Below are 16,974 nucleotides of genomic sequence, written 5' to 3'. Positions count from 1 at the left end.
GTCTGTTCAAACCACCCCTTCCTCTTTTTAAATTAAAAATAGAGAAAACATATAAGAAGAGTAGCTTCTCGTTTGCTTTGCATGACTCTGGGAGCTGGCCTGAGTCAGTGTGCGGGGAGGTGCAGAGAGACCGGTCTGGGGTCAGCACACGGGTGTCCTGATCCTAGTTCTGCCTCTAACTTGCTGAGTGATCTTTGCCAAATCCCTTCCTCTTTTAGGTCTGCAGGCTTTTCACATATTAAAATGAGAGAATAGGGCCAAATGGTTCCCAAGGCCCTTCTAGTTTTAGGAGTCTGTGTTTTCATTGAGCACTGTATTAGTTTCTTGTGGCTGTTGTAACAAATGATTATGACTTTAGTGACTTAAGTCTACAAAAACATATTCCCCCTTAGTCTTGGAGGCTTGAAATCTGAAATCAAAAGTGTCAACAGGGCCACCATAGAGGTTCTAGGGGACAATTCTTTCCTTCCTTCTTCTAGCTTCTAGCTGCTGCTGGCATTCCTTGGTATGTAGCTGCACCACACCAATGTCTGCCTTCATGGTCACATTGCCTTCTGTGAGTCTTTGATATATTTCTGCCTCTCTCTTATGAAGATACTCATGATGACATGAGAAATATAATAATATTATATTATCTGATAATATATTATCTGATAATCCAGGATGATGTTCTCATCTCAAGATCCTGAACTTAATCCCATCTACAAAGACACTTTGTCCCAGTCAGTACACATTTTCAGATTCCTGGGATTAGGATATAGATGTTACAGTCTGGGGAAAGGAGGGAAATGTTCAGCCTACCAAAAGCATCTATTCTGATCACAACCAATTAAAAGTCCAGGGAGATTAGTGATAAGTTCACATAGTCTAGCGAAGGATCGTCACCCGCATACAACACTATGAGGGAGCCCCAGTAGCCAGGAGGCAGCTAGCATGCACAGGCTGCACAGCCTTGTGGAAAGGGTCTGGGCTCTGCACCTAGGCTGCCTGGTTCACATCCAAGCTCTGCCATCTGCGAGCCATGGACCTTGGGCCTAATTATCCTAACTCCATAAGGATGTTATAAAGATTAGGTATAATATGCTCAGGGATGGGAATTTAACTGGTGCTTATGATTCAACATCGAATAAATAGGACAGCATAGCCTTCCAGAACTGAGAGCGATTCCCCAGTGAATGATGGGGATTAGAGGGCAGAGAAGTGCAACGACTTGCCCAGCATGCATGGTGAGGGAATGCCATAGATGGCTCTATAACCGAGATCTTCCAGCATTGGTCATTTTCCTCCACTTCCCAAAGCCTTTGCTCTTAGGTAGAATCTTTTGCACTAGGGTTTCAACAGATAGTAGGGGATTTCCATTTACACTATCCAGAGAAGACTGGAGAGGGCCAAGCTCCCAGACACACACAGATGCAGCCCTCAGGCTGTCATGATTAGCTTGTTGCTCGAAGACCATGGATGGACCCTATCACCAACAGAGGAGGGGAGCCCCGAGCCTACAGCCCTTCTCCTGTCTCCACTGTCCATCTGGCCTGCCTCTGTTTGAATGGTACTTATGAGTGTGGCTTTTGCCAGTCAAATGAGATAAGAATGAACAGATGAAACGCTGTTTGCTACCAGTTCTCTGCTCCTATCTGCGGGTCTTTAGTTGGGTCAATGTTTAACCCTTGTCTGGAGTCAATGTTTAATCCAGGGCCAGTCAGCCCTATAATCCAGCAGTCCCTCTGCAGCCTAGAATATGGAGTCACATTAGTATTAATCACTGAAAAATGGCATGTGACAGAGAATCAGCCCAAGCCCCAAAGAGCATCCTCTCTACCATTTTAGAGGATATTGGCTGCTTAGAATTAGTCATACCACAGTGACCACCTACCCCTGTCAACAGATAATTGTAGAGTATTTCCTGACCCATGTTGTGCATGGGCAGAAGCACAGCATTTATTCTTCTTATTCCAGTTCTGCCTTTTGTGTTGGGGGAGAAAAGCATGGAAGGGGGACTGTTGTTCTTCCTGCTGGCTGGCAAGTATGGCCACTGCTTGGAAGCCTGCTGGGAGAGCCAGGGCTGGACTAGTCTAGCAGGTTTGGCTTGGACAAGTGTTTCGAGAGTTTCTGAACCCGGACTTATGCTTGAAGGCCCCAACCTTTTCCCGGAATGAGTCTTTCTGTTTTGGAGCAGGTGCAGGATGGGAGAGAACTATTTGTAAAAAGACTCCCTACAGGCCTGACTATTGGGTGATAGATAGTAGAGTGGCTTTCCAGGGTCATTCCTTAGGAGCTCAGGGCACGACATCTACAATCTGGTAGAATCTTGCCCCTGAGAGAATAATCAAAGGATGGCAAACTAGGTGGGGTGCAGGGAGAGGGTGAAAGAAGCGAGGAAGGCTATTGGCAGGTTAGTGACTCCAATCTTTGAATAGTGTTGGACCTACCGGTCAAACACATGCAAGTGAAACTCTGATCTTTTCTTTCTCCCAAATGAATGCCCAGATCACCTCCTTTTCCTTGACTGCTCGCTGTGTCACTGCCCAGATGTTTAGCCTCTCAATTATTTTCCTAGCTCAGTTGACTCCCAACCACAGAGTGGAAACAATACTCCTTCTGGGGCCTGTAGGGTGGAAGGATTGTCAGTTCCCTTTCTCATTCTGACTGGAAGAGGGGTGAAGGCAAAGGCTGTGCCTCGGGGACTGGGTCCATCTTGCCCTGAGGAGGCTGTGAGGCCCAGGGAGCAGCAAAGCTGAGCACCGAAAAGCCTAGAAATGGAAAGTTGGCTGTGGCCCAAAAGATCTCCTGGTTCCCCTTTGGGGGTTGGTTGCTGAGTTCCAAGGAAACTTTATTCTCTGGTTCCGAGTGGCAGGGACAAATGAGCAAACGTCTTCTGAAGTTAACAAACCACTCTCCTGCCCTTTCCACACCCTGGCTAGGGAGGAGCAGAAGGAGGAAAAAGTTTTTGGAGTAGACATCCAAAGTCAATAGGTAAGTGTCAGGTAACAGGGCCCAGCCTCTCTCATAAGCCACTGGAGTCCCCCCCAAAAGTCTGACTGTTTCCTTGTTCCTGGTCTGAGTCTGGCCTTCAGCCCAAGGTCTGCCTGGCAGGTAGCCACTGGAAAACTGTCCATGTTATCCCCTGCAGCCTGTGCCCATCTAAGCCTCAGTGTTTCCATCTGTAGATGGGGAGTCCCTTTCTTCCTGGTGTATATACTGCAAGTAACTTCTACTTGTCTGTACTACACTGGTGGTGGTGGGTGAGGAGAGAGCTGGCCAATGGAAAGCCCAGTCCAGTTGCATTTGCTAAGCGGACAGCCCTTCCCATGCCAGGCCCTAAAGAAGCAAACTCTTTGATGCCCTATTTCTGAACTCTTGTCACAAGTGAATTGCAACATCTTTATGGCAACTTGGAAAACACTTTGGACTTGGTAGCCCTGGCTTTCTCCCTCCTCTCTAAAATACTCAGGGTTGGGGAGGTAGGAATTTGAAATTCAGGGAGAGAAGTGGCCTTTGTTTGACCTCCATGCTGAGAGCAGAACTGGTGGTTCTAGACACAGCAGGCAAATACATGGGGAGTGAAAACTAGGCCAGAGGTTGAAAAAGGCAGAACATAAAAATAGGAGTCCAGATCCTAATCGGTGAACGTGTGTCTTTAGTGGGACCAGGAGGCAAACGGTGGCCGCTGGTCCGGTGACTCACTACTGGAAGTTCCACATGCCTCCAGAGGTATATAGGTGGGGTCCTATAGGGCTGGCACGTCTCTGTGGTCCACCTTGGTTTCAGCTGGCCCTGTGAAGAGTGGCAATGGGTGAAAGCTCATATTCTTGCAGTCAGTGAAGGGAGCAGGCTAGCCTGGGAGGGCCGGTGCCTGTAAGCCAAGTTGTGTCACTTAATGAAGAATGGATAGCAGGGTGACCAGAGAAAGTCCATTTCCTTCAGTGCAGTCTCCATTCTCCAGTCCACGTTTGCCAAGTTCTCAGCCCTGTATCTGTGCACCAAAGGGACATAACCAAATATGCCATGTCTACTTGGTTGAAATGCGTGATAGATCTCTCTGTGACGGCACCTTCTTCTCTGTGTGACCGAGGCTGCTGGTGAGCAGATTCTGCTTTTCTCAGACCATACTGGCCATTGAAGGAGGAGAAGCATCCCCCAAAGTGTCAGCAGAGGACAGTGAGAAGTTGGCTTAGGGTCAAGCATTTGCCTTGAGTAACCTTAGATGGATACTCCTATGGATCATTTCAAATCTGAATTCTACTTGTAGAAATGCCAGCAAGCACCCCAGGGCTGGTGCCTGAATTTTTAGCTCTCAGAACTTTTTTTTTTTATGCTTCAGTAGGCCAGGACAAGAATAAGCTACTTAGTGAGGACAAGCTAAAAGAGAGAAACAAGCCTTTGGAACTCTAAGCAGGAAGAGACCTGAGCAGATGAACAGTCTGTAAATTCAAATGAGGAGAGAGGCAGATGGCACAGCAATCAAGGAGGAGTGGAGGTAGACCTTGTGTTCAAGTTTCAGCTTGCCCTTTCCCTGGTAGTGTAACTATTTAATTTTTCCGGGCCTCAGTTTTCTCATCTGTAAAATGGGAACCAACACACCTTCCTTTCAGAAATGTCACAGCAAATGTGACAGAAGGTGCTGTGTAGAGACACAGGAACGAGCAGCAGCAGAGCTAATAAGCAGGAGGAAGGGAGTGCCAGAGAGCTGTGCCTTGACCCAGGAAGCTGCTTGATCCTATGACAATCAGTGGCTTTCCTGCACTCTGTACTAGATATCCATATGGAGGTCTCCCTGTTTATAGCCAAGTGGTTTCCCTGCCCCTTGTCTCAGTGGTGAGGACATTGTGCTACCAGGGAGGTAATATGAAATAAAAAGATAAAATCTCTGACCATATATCTACTGGTATAGCTGGCTTGCTCTGTGTATTCTGTTTCAAGCCCTTTAAGAGACACTCCTGACCCAGCCACTCATCAGTTGAGCCATAAAAGAGAGCTGTGAACACTTGGGGCTACCCCGCTTCCTTCCCTCTATACTGTCCTCAGATCTTATCTCTGTCTCCTCAAAACTCCTGGCCCTGACATTAACCTTGGCTCTCCACTGGCTCTTTCTTTGAGCTTGTACTGGCACCTTCCCCTGGTGCACTCAGCTCTCTAGAACACTCTTACTCCTGGACATTCTCCTGGCTCCACTCACTTGGCCAACTTGCTGGCTGGACGGGTCCCCTCCTACCCTGAAGATAGGTAGCCGAACAGGACATTCTAGCTGCTCAATTCCAGAGAGAAAGTACCAAAGCTGTTCAGAGGAAGGAAGGAGCGGGTGGCCAGGAAGCTCTTCATGAGGATCAGATCAGAGAGAGGCCAGGAGAGTCTCGGGTGATTTAATGGCCTAGTGCAGGGGTTGGCAAATTATAGTTCAAAGGCCAAATGTAGTCTGCCTTCTGTTTCTGTGAATAGGTTTCGTAGGAACCTAGCTGTGGTCATTGGCTTCTGTGTTGCCTCTGGCTGCTTTGGTGCTACTCAGGAAGAACTGAGCGGCTGCACAGGGACTGCAGAGCCTGCAAAGGCTAAAATATTTAATGTCTTGGTTTGTTTGTTTGTTTGTTTTTTTTACAGAAAAAGTCAACGGACCCCTGGTTCAGTGCTCTGGTCTTCCCTACAAGTGATCTGAGGAAGTCCAGTTCGGTGAGATTGCTTCACTGAACAAGAGTTCAACACACATAATGTCCCACCCTCAAAACTATTTGCAATGTGCAAATAAGGTATACAAAAGGCTCTGAGAATTCCTGCATAAAAGAATCTGTTGTTCTTTAACTTAATATTTCCCAAACTTCTTTGAACTGCTAAATCTTTTCCTTAGCACCTGTTAACATCCCGAGAAGCTGGTGTTCTGTAGCTCCCCCCAGAAAATGCTGTTTAGATATAAAGAACAGCCTGACTTCTTGACCCATCCCTGCCACCAGTGAGTCAGGTGGCCTTGGTTGAATGATGCACCTGTCAGAGCCTGCTTTCTCACTGATTGAAGGGAATGATGGTGTCTGCCTGTCTCTCTTATAGGTTCTTCAGGAAGATCCCCAAGAAAGCAGGCATGAAAGGTAGAGGGATGACTGTGGTCTTTGGGTGACTAGTTTTCTTTCTTCTATCACTTAGCAATGGGGAAAAGGCACTAGGCCAAGGGCACGAGTTCTCTACTAGTCCTCACTTTGCTATCCATCACTGAGTGACTTGAAACAGGTAACTCCGTGACCAGGCCTCAGTTTCCTCACTTCTAAGCTGAGGGGTTTAGACTAAATCTTTAGGATTTATTAGCTTGGAAATTCTATGGTTCCATTCGGTTAAATGCCTGAACTTGCTACTTCTCTCTCACAAACAATGAAAACTGCATCTCTTTGGTTTCTTTGGTCCTGGACCAGGTATGAGGAGGTACTGCTGAGGGATTTCTGACGCTGCTGACAGCTTAGGAGGCAGAGCCTTCTGAAAATGTCTACTTGACAGTTCTCAACTTGATGTTGCTAGCGCATGAGGGGCAGGAAAAGAGCAGATGTGATTCCTAAAAAGACAGTGGGATCCAGGGTGGAGCAAAAGTTCCCCAACAGACACGAGGTAACATGGTTATCAGGCGGAATCCACATAAAATTCCTCTTTCGTCTTCTACCCTGTCCCCCAACACCATTTTCCAGCTTTGCCAACAGTCTGTGATATCAAGGACTTATAAGAAGTTGAACAAGAGGAGCTTTATAAAGATAAAAATTTACTAAAAAATATTTTCTGCCTCCACGAATTTAGGAAATTCCAGAAAGTCTTGGCTGAGTGAGAAGATCCATGACATAATGAGAATGGACCCAAAGAAAGGCTGTGAGTGGAGGGGTGGATTTTCTTCCCTTTGGTCTCCTTGTAGAAACTACCTACCAATAGGGACATTTAGGGGACTCCCAAATGAAGTGATGGAGACACAGGGAGATTCAGAGTGCTGGCCTGGGTGTCTCCTCAGAGGCCACCTAGCCCCTCTCTTCCCTCAGCCAGTCACAGATATTTATGGGGGAGCCCACTGAGTTGAAAATTCTCTTGGGACATAGATGGATAAAACACAGTTACTGCCGTAAAGCAGTTTAGACTGGGCATGAACAGACAGGACCTGGCATGCTTGAGTAGACTTACATGTGAGCAGCAGACTGCAGACTAACAGACAAGGGGGCACCCAGAGAGGGCTGGGGTGATGGTAGAGAAGTTGTCATCCTCCATATTGGTTGGAAGCCTCTTACATTTTTAAACATGCTGGAGTTGGAATTCCACAGTTTTCCTAGGTGACCTCTTCCGGTGTCTAATAGGTCCTTTCTTGAGCCTTCCTTGGGTCATTTGGCTACCTTTGGCTGTGGAGAAGGCTTCACCTTCTAGGCCTGAGACTGTCAGCTGCTGCTTCCCCAAGTGGACACCAGGGACTAAGGTCATGGACATGCTTGGTCTTGGTCCTCCTTCCATGGCACTGAGCCATTTATTTTTCCATTCCTGAGAGTCCTGGGTCCCTTTCTGGGGCCGTTGGACCTGCTTGGGTAGGAGAGTCACCCTGCAGTGTCTTTCTCTCCTCCTGAGGCAGATGAGCTGGCGAAAGGGTTGACTCCAGGAAATGTGTCATCTGAATCAGGGTGACCCTGGGTGTTTTTTCTGTCTCCTGAGCTGCAAAGACACAGAGCAGGCTGTGAGGATTCTGGAGTGACCAGCACTGAATTAATTGGATTCCTCACGGACTTTCTCAACCCACCACAAGTTTCTAAGAATTTCCCCAAACTTAGCAACTGAATTCCTTAGGACAACAGAAATTAGGCCAGGCCTTTGGGGGCCTGGCTTTGAGAATTTCAGCCTCCCTGCTTGCTCCCAGAAAATCTCACCCTTTCTTCACCAGGTCTATACACCCAAAACACTCACTTTAGGAGTATTTAAACTTGGCACATGGCAGTGAGAATATCAGTAGGCCAGGCAGGAGGGTGGACATGCAGTTTGGCCCATGGCTGGGCCCTGTGCTCCTGCCCTCTGCCCTTGGGGTTGCTTATGCCTCTGTTAGCAGAGGTCCTGCCAATCTCCAAAGAGCTTCTCCTTGGGCTCTGTGATGCCGCAGATGATTCAAACTAGAATTTAGCTCTACATCCAAAAGCCTGGCTACGACTCTAAACTGACCCAGGCCTGAGGTTATGTGGGAGGGGAGCAGGGGCCAGTACCCTCTACCTATCTTCGGGACCACTCAACTCAACTTACATGGTCCATTTCCTCGGAGCTTCCTTTGCAATAGGACCAGAGCCACAATCAGAAATGGGGCTAGCACAGTGCAGACTGGAGTCAGGATCCGAAAGCTGCTCTCCACCTCTGGAAAAGCACTGGAGGGGATGGGAAGAGGACAAGAGAAGAGGGGTTAGAGAGGACAGAGCGTTAAAGGGCCCATGCCCCTCATTTTACAGATAGAGAAAACAAGGCTGGCTGGTGGGCCCAGTTCCCATGGCTGGTTAGGAGCAGAGATGGGGTTGCTGCCTTTAAGTCTCAAACCCCAAATCCTTTGCGGAATTCCACCCTCCTGTGTGTGGCTGCACTGTGTTCCCTAGTGAGAAATGAGGCAATTGGGAGGAAGGACTCTGGGCTTGGCATTTGGCTCTGCCACAATCTTTCCTTGTGGCTTTGGCAAGTCACTTCCCCTCTCTGGAACTCCTGTTCCTCATCTTTAAAAAAAAAGTTCTAGAAGTTTCCAACCTAAACATTCGATAGAATGTTCTAACATTTAGATTTTGCCTGCAAGCCATGGGAACATATTCAGGTAGCCCTCTCACCAGGGTCTTGCAAGGACCCTGAGTGGGGGAGGGTGTTGATGCTTCTGTCCCCTGCCCTTTACTGTCCCCTGCCCTTTACTGTCTTGCAGGTACAAAAGGGAGAGAAGAAAGAAGAGGGAGAGGGACATGCCAGGATCGGGAGACATGGGGTCAAAATCAGAGGAAGGGCCTGGGGCTCACCTCTTCATGGAGGACTCCATGCCAGGGGACTTTAGGGGGCCTGTTGCCGGGTTCTGACTTGGCGTTGCTTGGGGACCTGTTGCAGGGATCTGACTTGGTGTTGCTTGGGGACCTGTTACTGGGGCCTGAGTTGGCATTGCAGGGGTCTGACTTGGCGTTGCTTGGGGACCTGTTGCAGGGGTCTGACTTGGCGTTGCTTGGGGACGTGTTACTGGGGTCTGACTTGGCATTGCTTGGGGACCTGTTGCAGGGGTCTGACTTGGTGTTGCTTGGGGACCTGTTACTGGGGTCTGACTTGGCATTGCTTGGGGACCTGTTGCAGGGGTCTGACTTGGTGTTGCTTGGGAACCTGTTGCAGGGGTCTGACTTAGCGTTGCTTGGGGACCTGTTACTGGGGCCTGAGTTGGCATTGCAGGGGTCTGACTTGGCGTTGCTTGAAGACCCGTTGGGGCCTGACTTGGCATAGCTTGGGGACCTGTTGCAGGGGTCTGACTTGGCATTGCTTGGGGACCTGTTACTGGGGTCTGACTTGGCGTTGCTTGGGGACCTGTTGCAGGGGTCTGACTTGGTGTTGCTTGGGGACCTGTTACTGGGGCCTGAGTTGGCATTGCAGGGGTCTGACTTGGCGTTGCTTGAAGACCCGTTGGGGCCTGACTTGGCATAGCTTGGGGACCTGTTGCAGGGGTCTGACTTGGCATTGCTTGGGGACCTGTTACTGGGGTCTGACTTAGCATTGCTTGGGGACCTGTTACTGGGGCCTGAGTTGGCATTGCAGGGGTCTGACTTGGCGTTGCTTGGGGACCCGTTGCTGGAGCCTGACTTGGCGTTGCTTGGTGACCCCTGTCTCCCACAGTGCTGTGTAGGTCTCCATAAGTGCTTCCTTCCACAGATGCTGTCTCTGTGCTCATGGTGTCCAAGGTCCACATGCCTGTAGGTGGGGTTGCTCCCTCAGTGGAGCCCAGGGCTTGTTGCTTAGAAACAGGTGTTGCTTCTCGGAGGGTTTCCTGGGCCAGCTGTTCTGAGACTGGGGCTGATGGCCTCATGGTTCCTGTGGTTCTCCTGGCTGCATCTGGCTCCGTCCTGACCCTGTCTGTTTCCTGCCCTGCCCTATCAGCCTCAGTAGTCATCTCCTTCCCACTCTCGCTGGCCCTAGGTGTGTTCGTGACTAAGCTATGGGTGCCCCACTCCTGAACACCTTCTGTTGTTTTGGACACACTTCTGTGTTTTGAAGCTGGACTCTCTGGAGCAGGGACTGTTGCCTTGATGGAACCCTCCACCCCACTGCCTGTCTCCAGAGCTTCTTCCCAGGCTGTAGCAGGGGTTTGTCTTCCCTTTGCTGGAGCTGTGATTTTGCTGGTTCCTGAAGTTGAAGTAACTCTGTCCCATTCTATCCCCTGTCCTAGAGTATGGGTGGTTCCTGGGGTCCATCTGTTGGATGCTGGAGATCCTGTCCCAAAGGATGTCGTGACTAGCTCACCAGCAGCTGAAGTGGCTGTGGGGATGGTTTCAGAAGGACCTGTGTGAACAGCAGAGAGGGACACATGGGGAGGCTATCCAGGGCACCAACTAGATTTAGCAAAGATCATTGGGTTTAAAATATTTGCTAAACAGCATGCAGCCTCACTCAGAGGTGCAGTCTTTGACCCATATGTTGGATACAATAGAGAGGTGGGAATCCCAGATGTATCCTTTAGACCCTTGCAAATTCCTAGCTCCTTCTCCCAGGCACACATATTCTCTATCCAGCTGCCCACATTCCAGGTGCTGCCCTTACCGCAGAAGTGCACAGCCCATTAGGTACTGCTCTTCAGAAAAGGAAAAAAGAAACACAGGCTCCTGCAGAGCAGCAGGCACAGCAGATGGGTGGAGAGCAGCTGCCCAGGAACCACATCTGCTCTCCTTGCTGGCGCTCCTGACCTGCGGCCTCTAGCACAGAGTGGCTCTCATGGTCTCCAGGTCCTCCCTCTCACTCTGGAACCTGCCACAGAGGTCTGGGCTTGGGAGCTGTCAAATGCCTGCTGAGAGGCTCAGCAAGGGTCTGTCACAGGAGAGCCCAGTCCTAGTTCTTCTGTCCTGCCTGTCACAGTTCCTCTATAGTGCTGGCCCCTTTTGCATGTCTGAACACTGAAGTCTCAGGACCCCAAGAAGCCACATTTTCTAATTCACCGCCTGCTCAGAACCATCTCCATATATATGTTCCACAGCATTGGGGCAGGGGTCAGGGATAAGGAGGGAGAGCTCATGTGCATTCGATTGAAAGGTTTTTCCTAATATTTACCTTTTTTTTTTTTTTTATTGTTGTTGAACGCAGGGGTGAGCCACATCCCCAGCCCTTTTTTGTATTTTATTTAGAGACAGGTTCTTGCTAAGTTTCTTAGAGCCTTGCTAAGTTGCTGAGGTTGGCTTTGAACTTGCGATCCTCCTGCCTTAGCCTCCTAAGCTTCTGGGATACAGGTGTGTACCACCGCGCTCAGCCATCTACCTTCTTTCTGAAGGCAAGTTCCTTCTGAAATGAAAGGCTACCTCTGAGAGTCTTGACCTGCCTAATCTTTCCTCAGCGTTTTCCAAAGGTTTAAGCCTCGCTCGCTGTGCCTGGATCTTCTCTTGCTCCTTCCTAGCTCAGCCTTCACCACATGAGGCTCCTCAATCATCTCATACCTGCAGAGACGGTCAGATTCATGTTCAAGAACAGCCTGTTGTTTCTGTCTCCAATGCCACAACGGTACTGGCCCACATCATGCAGGGACAGTTGGGACAGCCTCACCACAAACAAGCTGCTTTGTGGGAAGTCTGCTAGAGTCACACGACCCTGGTAGTCACGGTGAGTGTAGTGGTTGCTGGACACAATTGTGTGGCAGATCCTTGTTGGCAGCTGCAGACGGCACCAGTACTTCCTCTGGTGCCTGTTGGCTGATGAGGGGGTGTAATGGCACTGGATGGTGACAGCTCCCCCAGGTTTCCCAGCTACCAGCTTCGGGCCCTTCAATGTATTTGCAGCTGCAGGCAGAGAAAAAAATCAGAGGGGAGGAAGAGGGTGGGGAGAGTCACTGTTGGGGGAATTTTAAGCCCAAATGCTACTAAAATAGATCACAGTGAAAGTGGAGCCGAATCAGTACAGAAATGGAAGAGCTTAGCCATTGGGGAAGCAGGAGTCACCCCAAGATGTGGAATGCAGCTATACTCAAGGCCCCAGCTGGAAGATGAAAACACAGTGAGAATCTTACTCACTGCTTAGCTAACACTGATCACATGCTAGGTCTCCTTAACCAGTCCACCTGGGTTCATTCCATGCGCTCCAGGACAGATGTTTGAAAAGATGCCATCTAAGCTCATCTAAGAGGGCTGGGGCAGCACCTGACACAGGGGTCCCATTTGCATGCAATGCAAAGATAAGAAATGGTGAGAAAATATCAGTGTGCTTTTTCTCTAAAAGGAGAGTGTGCCCTGAAACACAGGAATCATGCTCTGCTTGGTGGGTACCTCTCTGGATTACAGCTGCAGAATTTTTCACACTGGCTACTTCTCTGTACAAGCAGGAATGACCAAGTGCCATTGTGAAAGGACAGAAGAGTGTACCGTGAAGGTCGCCTTTGGCAATAAGCCTAAAGGGAATTTCTAGGCGAACCACAGTGTAACGGTTGCTGAGTGACTTTAATTTGATAAGGTGTTAGCAGAAACAAAGTTTATTCTTTCTCTTGCTGCCTCTTTGTACTATCTCTGTGGATTTCTTTGCTCCTTGATAAAATCTCAGGTATAGTAGTCATTGTCTAGTAGCTTTAATTTTCTGTCTTGGGTAATAAAAGTCCAATCTAGTGTGAAATGACATATCCAGCCCAGTACAATAAAAGACTGCAATGCCCAGTCTCATGAAGTCAAAGTTTTCCTTTCTTCCAACGGGGCTTAGAGGCCTACCATGGAGGAGGGGGACAAATTGGGGTCCCTTGTTTTGCTCCCTCCTTCCTCTATTCAAACCTGCTCTCTGTGGCCTCTCCATGGTTGGGCACAGAAGAGAGGGGACAGGTGAAAGAGACAGGCATCATCTTCCCTTAGTTCTTTCTGCACATGGCAAATGTCCAAAACTGTCTGTCTGTCTGTCTGTCTCTCTTACTCTCTCTCTCTCACTCTTTTTTTTTTTTTTGCCACTCAGATATCTTTTTGGTGGCTTTGGTGGTTGATCCCTCCTTGTGAGACCAGCTTTTCCTCAGCTAACCTTTTTTTGGATACTGGCAACCACCCTATGACTTTTGGCCATCTGCCCCTCCTTTTGTGGTCACAGTGTCCTCTGGGTAGACCTTTCAATGAAGGCCCATTTGGTCACAGTAAGCACACCTTTGTCCTGTTGCCAAAAGAAATCTGGGACATATGGATGGCTTTCTAGAAGTTCCTTCTCTTAATTGGCTTAAACTGGGGACATAGCAGGTGAAAGGGACCCAGCACACTGGCAACTCTTTCCAAAACAGCTCCTCTGCCCTCTGAGGAGTGTTCTTTGGCTTGGATGGCTGTATGGTGGGCTATCACTGGAAGCAGGTGTACATTCTGTTTCTGCAGTCCTGCAAGGAGGCTCAGCATTTGCTTTAGCATATGGGTACCTGGCAATTTGTTCTATGTCCTTAGGGTCTCTGAAGCCAAGAAAGTTCTGTTTAATATTCTATTGCCAGGAACAGCTAAATAATTTGTGGGTCTCAGTGCAAAATTAAACTGCAAAACCCCTTGTTCGAAAGTTACTAAGAATTTCTAGATGGTCACAGCAATAAATTAAGCCAAGTACTGGGTCCCTGTACATGAGCTGACTCTATTATGTGTGCTTAGGTCTAATCACAAGAAGAGTAGAGGTCATACAAGCTATATTGTATTAATGCTCACTGTAAATTTTACTAAACAGTCTACCCAACCATGATGCAGATGACAACATTAAATGGTAACTTATTATTAAAGGTAACACTCTTCACTATTACAAACAAGGACCAGCAATGATGCTTTGATAAAGCGTTCAGGAATTCTCCTGATCTACACGTGGCACACATGAGAGGAGCACTGTTCCATTAATCAGCAGACGGGGGAGGTCTGACTTAGCAGTAGAAAACCGATTGAGAATCCTTCATCAACTCTTGCAATGCACATTTTTTCAAATTAATTTGTAAGTAAAGAACCAATACCTGAAGAACTCATGTGGTTGCTTACTGATCAGTAGCTCTTGGTTTTATATTATGATTAAGGGGTTATTTGGGGAGTTTTATATTAGTTATCTGTGAGAATATCACCTGTGAGAATTAAAGAATGGGCTATCACTTTAGGATCTATGTGCTACCACCTGACGGCTCTGACACCAATTCTTTGCCCTTGGTGCGGGTGGGTGCTCCTGGCTCTCACCCACCCATCATTACCTGTTGCTATGGCCTCTCTTAGGGAGGGCTGAGTGGGGCCTGCAGTTGGAGAGACTTGAGCCAGACTTGGTGTTACAAAGGTCTATGGCAGAACAAAGGGAGAGCAGGGGCTGTACCTGCCAAGGAACTCTCCTCTTGCCAGCAGAGGGGTGAGGAAGACAAGAATGTTTCCATGATGCAGAGGTGGGTGCCAGAGGGGAGAAAGTTGTCCTGCAGCCATCTGAGATGGGGTCCTCTGTGTGAAGGGGTCAAAGAAGAACCTGGGCAAAGGGAGGGAGCTGAACCATCAGCTCCAAGTGTCCACAAAGTGACCCACAAAAGGAAGAGGTGGGAAGAGCAGCCAGCTCTGAACCCCGACCTGGCAATCCCATCAGTTAAGAGCTGCCAGTCCTCAGGCCTCTCCTCTCTCCCATTGCTCTGACCCCACCGGGATCCCAAGTGTCAGGGAAGAGAGGAAGGCAGCAACCACACCCCATTTCTGGTCTGCAGGGCTTTGCTGGGAGGGGGGGGGGATAAAGGGTAAATCTCTGAACACAGATTAAGGCACTGATCAAAATATTTAGCTGGACACTCAAAATGATGACAGCTAGAACACTTGACACTTAGCAACTAATTTCTAACTTTTCACTATGTTAGCAGAAAAATCATGATCCTGCTTGGTTGGGGGCAGTGGAAGCCTGCTTTTATTGAAAAAAAATTAAAGGAAACAGTGGGATATTAAAATAAGGAGGTGGTGTGATTATATAATACAGAGAATACTTAGTCAAATATGGGCTGCCTTTGATTCATTAATACTTTGATTTGTTGGTAAGCCAGACATGGTTTATCCTTTTTGGTATTATCATAGCATTTCCATTCATTTACTAATTAATTTCTAAGCTTCCACTTGGAAGTAGATTTTAGGTAGTAGACATTCTAGGCACATGTGTAGTCCTCAGTGGCTCCCCATTACCATAAAATCCAGATGCCACTGGAGGAGATAGGGACATTTATTATCTGAACCCGACATAAAGCTGGTCAGCCTCACCACATGAGCCTGCAGGGATCTGTAGGGCAGGGATCCCGTCTCATTTCTCTGTCCCCAGTGCCTGGCACGTAGTCAGACCTTCACAAGTAAGAGTAAAACAAGTAAGTAAATGAATCCAGATGACTTTTATTCAGACCCTCAGCTTTGAAGAGGAGGGAAGTGTCTTCATTTTTATGTCCTTAGTGCTGGGCCCTGCACTTTGGAGCTTATAGAATGAGTGGTAAAGAAGCCTCACTATATTTCTGTCTTGTGTACACCCTGGAACTTTTATCTTGAAAGTGGAGCTCACTTTGGGTCACCAGCTCAAAGGAAAGAGAGCAGAGTACCAGAACAATGAGTAGCAGAGCAAATGTCCCAAGTCCTGCCGCAGGAGCGCTCACCTCTCTCATTTCCCCAGCCCAGATCTGACCACTCCCGGGCTCCACTGCATGGCCCAAGGCCCCAGGACAGAAAGCCATGGATGTGCCTCAACTGTGCAGAAATCCACTGTGCTGCCCTCCAAGAATCTCTGCAGCCTGAAAGGCTCGGGTCTGGTTAAGCCCTTAATCTGGACTGTGTTTGGGACTCACCTTGTAGCAGGCACAGTACAAGGAGGAGGGGCATTTTCCATCCTGCCCCCTGGTGGATGACCTGCAAAAAAACACTGTAAATGGAAAGAGGCCTGAGGGGAGGCAAATGGGAAGCTGGGTGAGCAGCCCCGGGGATGAGCACCTTCTGCCTTTGGGACCTCTGTTGGCTCAGAGAAGGGGCTGGGGTGGGTATATCCAAGAGCAAGACAAGGACTGCCCTGATTGACTCTGTCCTCACACTCCTGAGCACGCACATGGGTCACTGGCACCACAGTGAAGTGTCCCTTACCTTTAGCTCTGTGTATTCAGAAGAGACGGAACTCTGTCTCTAGAAGACCAGCTCCAGCACCCACTTGCTGATGCCGAGCTGTGAATTTGGATGGAGCGCGTAGAGTGGAAAGGGCGCATGCTTGAAGTTGGACCTTAGTTGGAATGGCAGGGCCTTGGAAAAAGTAGTCTCAGGGCTCCATGCCCGCCCCCCCCCCCCGCCAAAATATGCATGCTCAGGAGTGGGAGGACAGAGTCACCCCTTCTCATGGGAATGAGGGAATCTGTGTGGGGTCATTGTGCAACATAGCTAGGAGTGCGGGTAGGTGGCGTGCACTGCGCCTGGGGTGTAGAGAATTCCCCTTGGCTCTTGCATTCTTCCTTGCAGAAGGGGAATTGGTTCCTTCAGGGATAGTCTCCTTCACTGCAAGTGTACATACAGTAAGAAGGAGCTAAAGGTTAAACCTCAGGCCAAGCTGCTGTCGGCACTAGGGTGCCACTGTATTTCTCCTTCACAGCTTCTAGAAGACCCTCTCTGCCCCCTGGTCTACAGGGATCTCCCTGTTCTGGTCTCTCCCATTGCCTGGGGAGCACCTAGGAGCAGGGCTACCTCATTCCTCTACCTTCAGGCTCTGAAACACGATTGGGCACAGGTAGGTGTGCAATGCACAGCTCTTGTGCACAAGAACCCACCACTCTTTTTTTTTCCTTTATGAAGTTGTATTTTTTTTGTTTCTTTTTTTTAATTAATTTTT

At 48.7% G+C, this 16,974-nt stretch overlaps 1 protein-coding gene across 1 annotated transcript; it reads right to left on the bottom strand.

Moving 5' to 3' along the window:
• Positions 1-7,314: 7,314 nt before the first annotated feature.
• Positions 7,315-16,001, bottom strand: Fcamr (Fc alpha and mu receptor). Its single transcript, XM_076872918.2, has 8 exons — positions 15,953-16,001; positions 14,473-14,616; positions 11,631-11,969; positions 9,775-10,488; positions 9,092-9,730; positions 8,973-9,048; positions 8,230-8,348; positions 7,315-7,653 (listed from the first exon to the last, which is right to left on the bottom strand). The coding sequence occupies exons 1-8, from the start codon at positions 15,984-15,986 to the stop codon at positions 7,472-7,474; spliced, it is 2,247 nt and encodes a 748-aa protein (XP_076729033.1). The 5' UTR covers positions 15,987-16,001; the 3' UTR covers positions 7,315-7,471.
• Positions 16,002-16,974: the final 973 nt, after the last annotated feature.

The sequence above is a fragment of the Callospermophilus lateralis genome, chromosome 13, assembly GCF_048772815.1.
Source record: "Callospermophilus lateralis isolate mCalLat2 chromosome 13, mCalLat2.hap1, whole genome shotgun sequence".
Lineage (NCBI taxonomy): Eukaryota > Metazoa > Chordata > Mammalia > Rodentia > Sciuridae > Callospermophilus > Callospermophilus lateralis.
Note: the sequence above shows the minus strand (reverse complement) of the source record. Positions and strands in the feature narration are given on the sequence as shown.

Excerpts from the sequence above, each read along its gene's own strand:
- Fcamr (XM_076872918.2), bottom strand. The coding sequence starts at position 15,986 with ATGCCCCTCCTCCTTGTACTGTGCCTGCTACAAG. Across the intron at positions 10,489-11,630 it reads GAATCTGACCGTCTCTGCAG|GTCCTTCTGAAACCATCCCC; the intron begins GTATGAGATGAT and ends CTGTTCACACAG. Across the intron at positions 9,731-9,774 it reads AAGTCAGGCTCCAGCAACGG|GCCCCAGTAACAGGTCCCCA; the intron begins GTCCCCAAGCAA and ends ATGCCAACTCAG.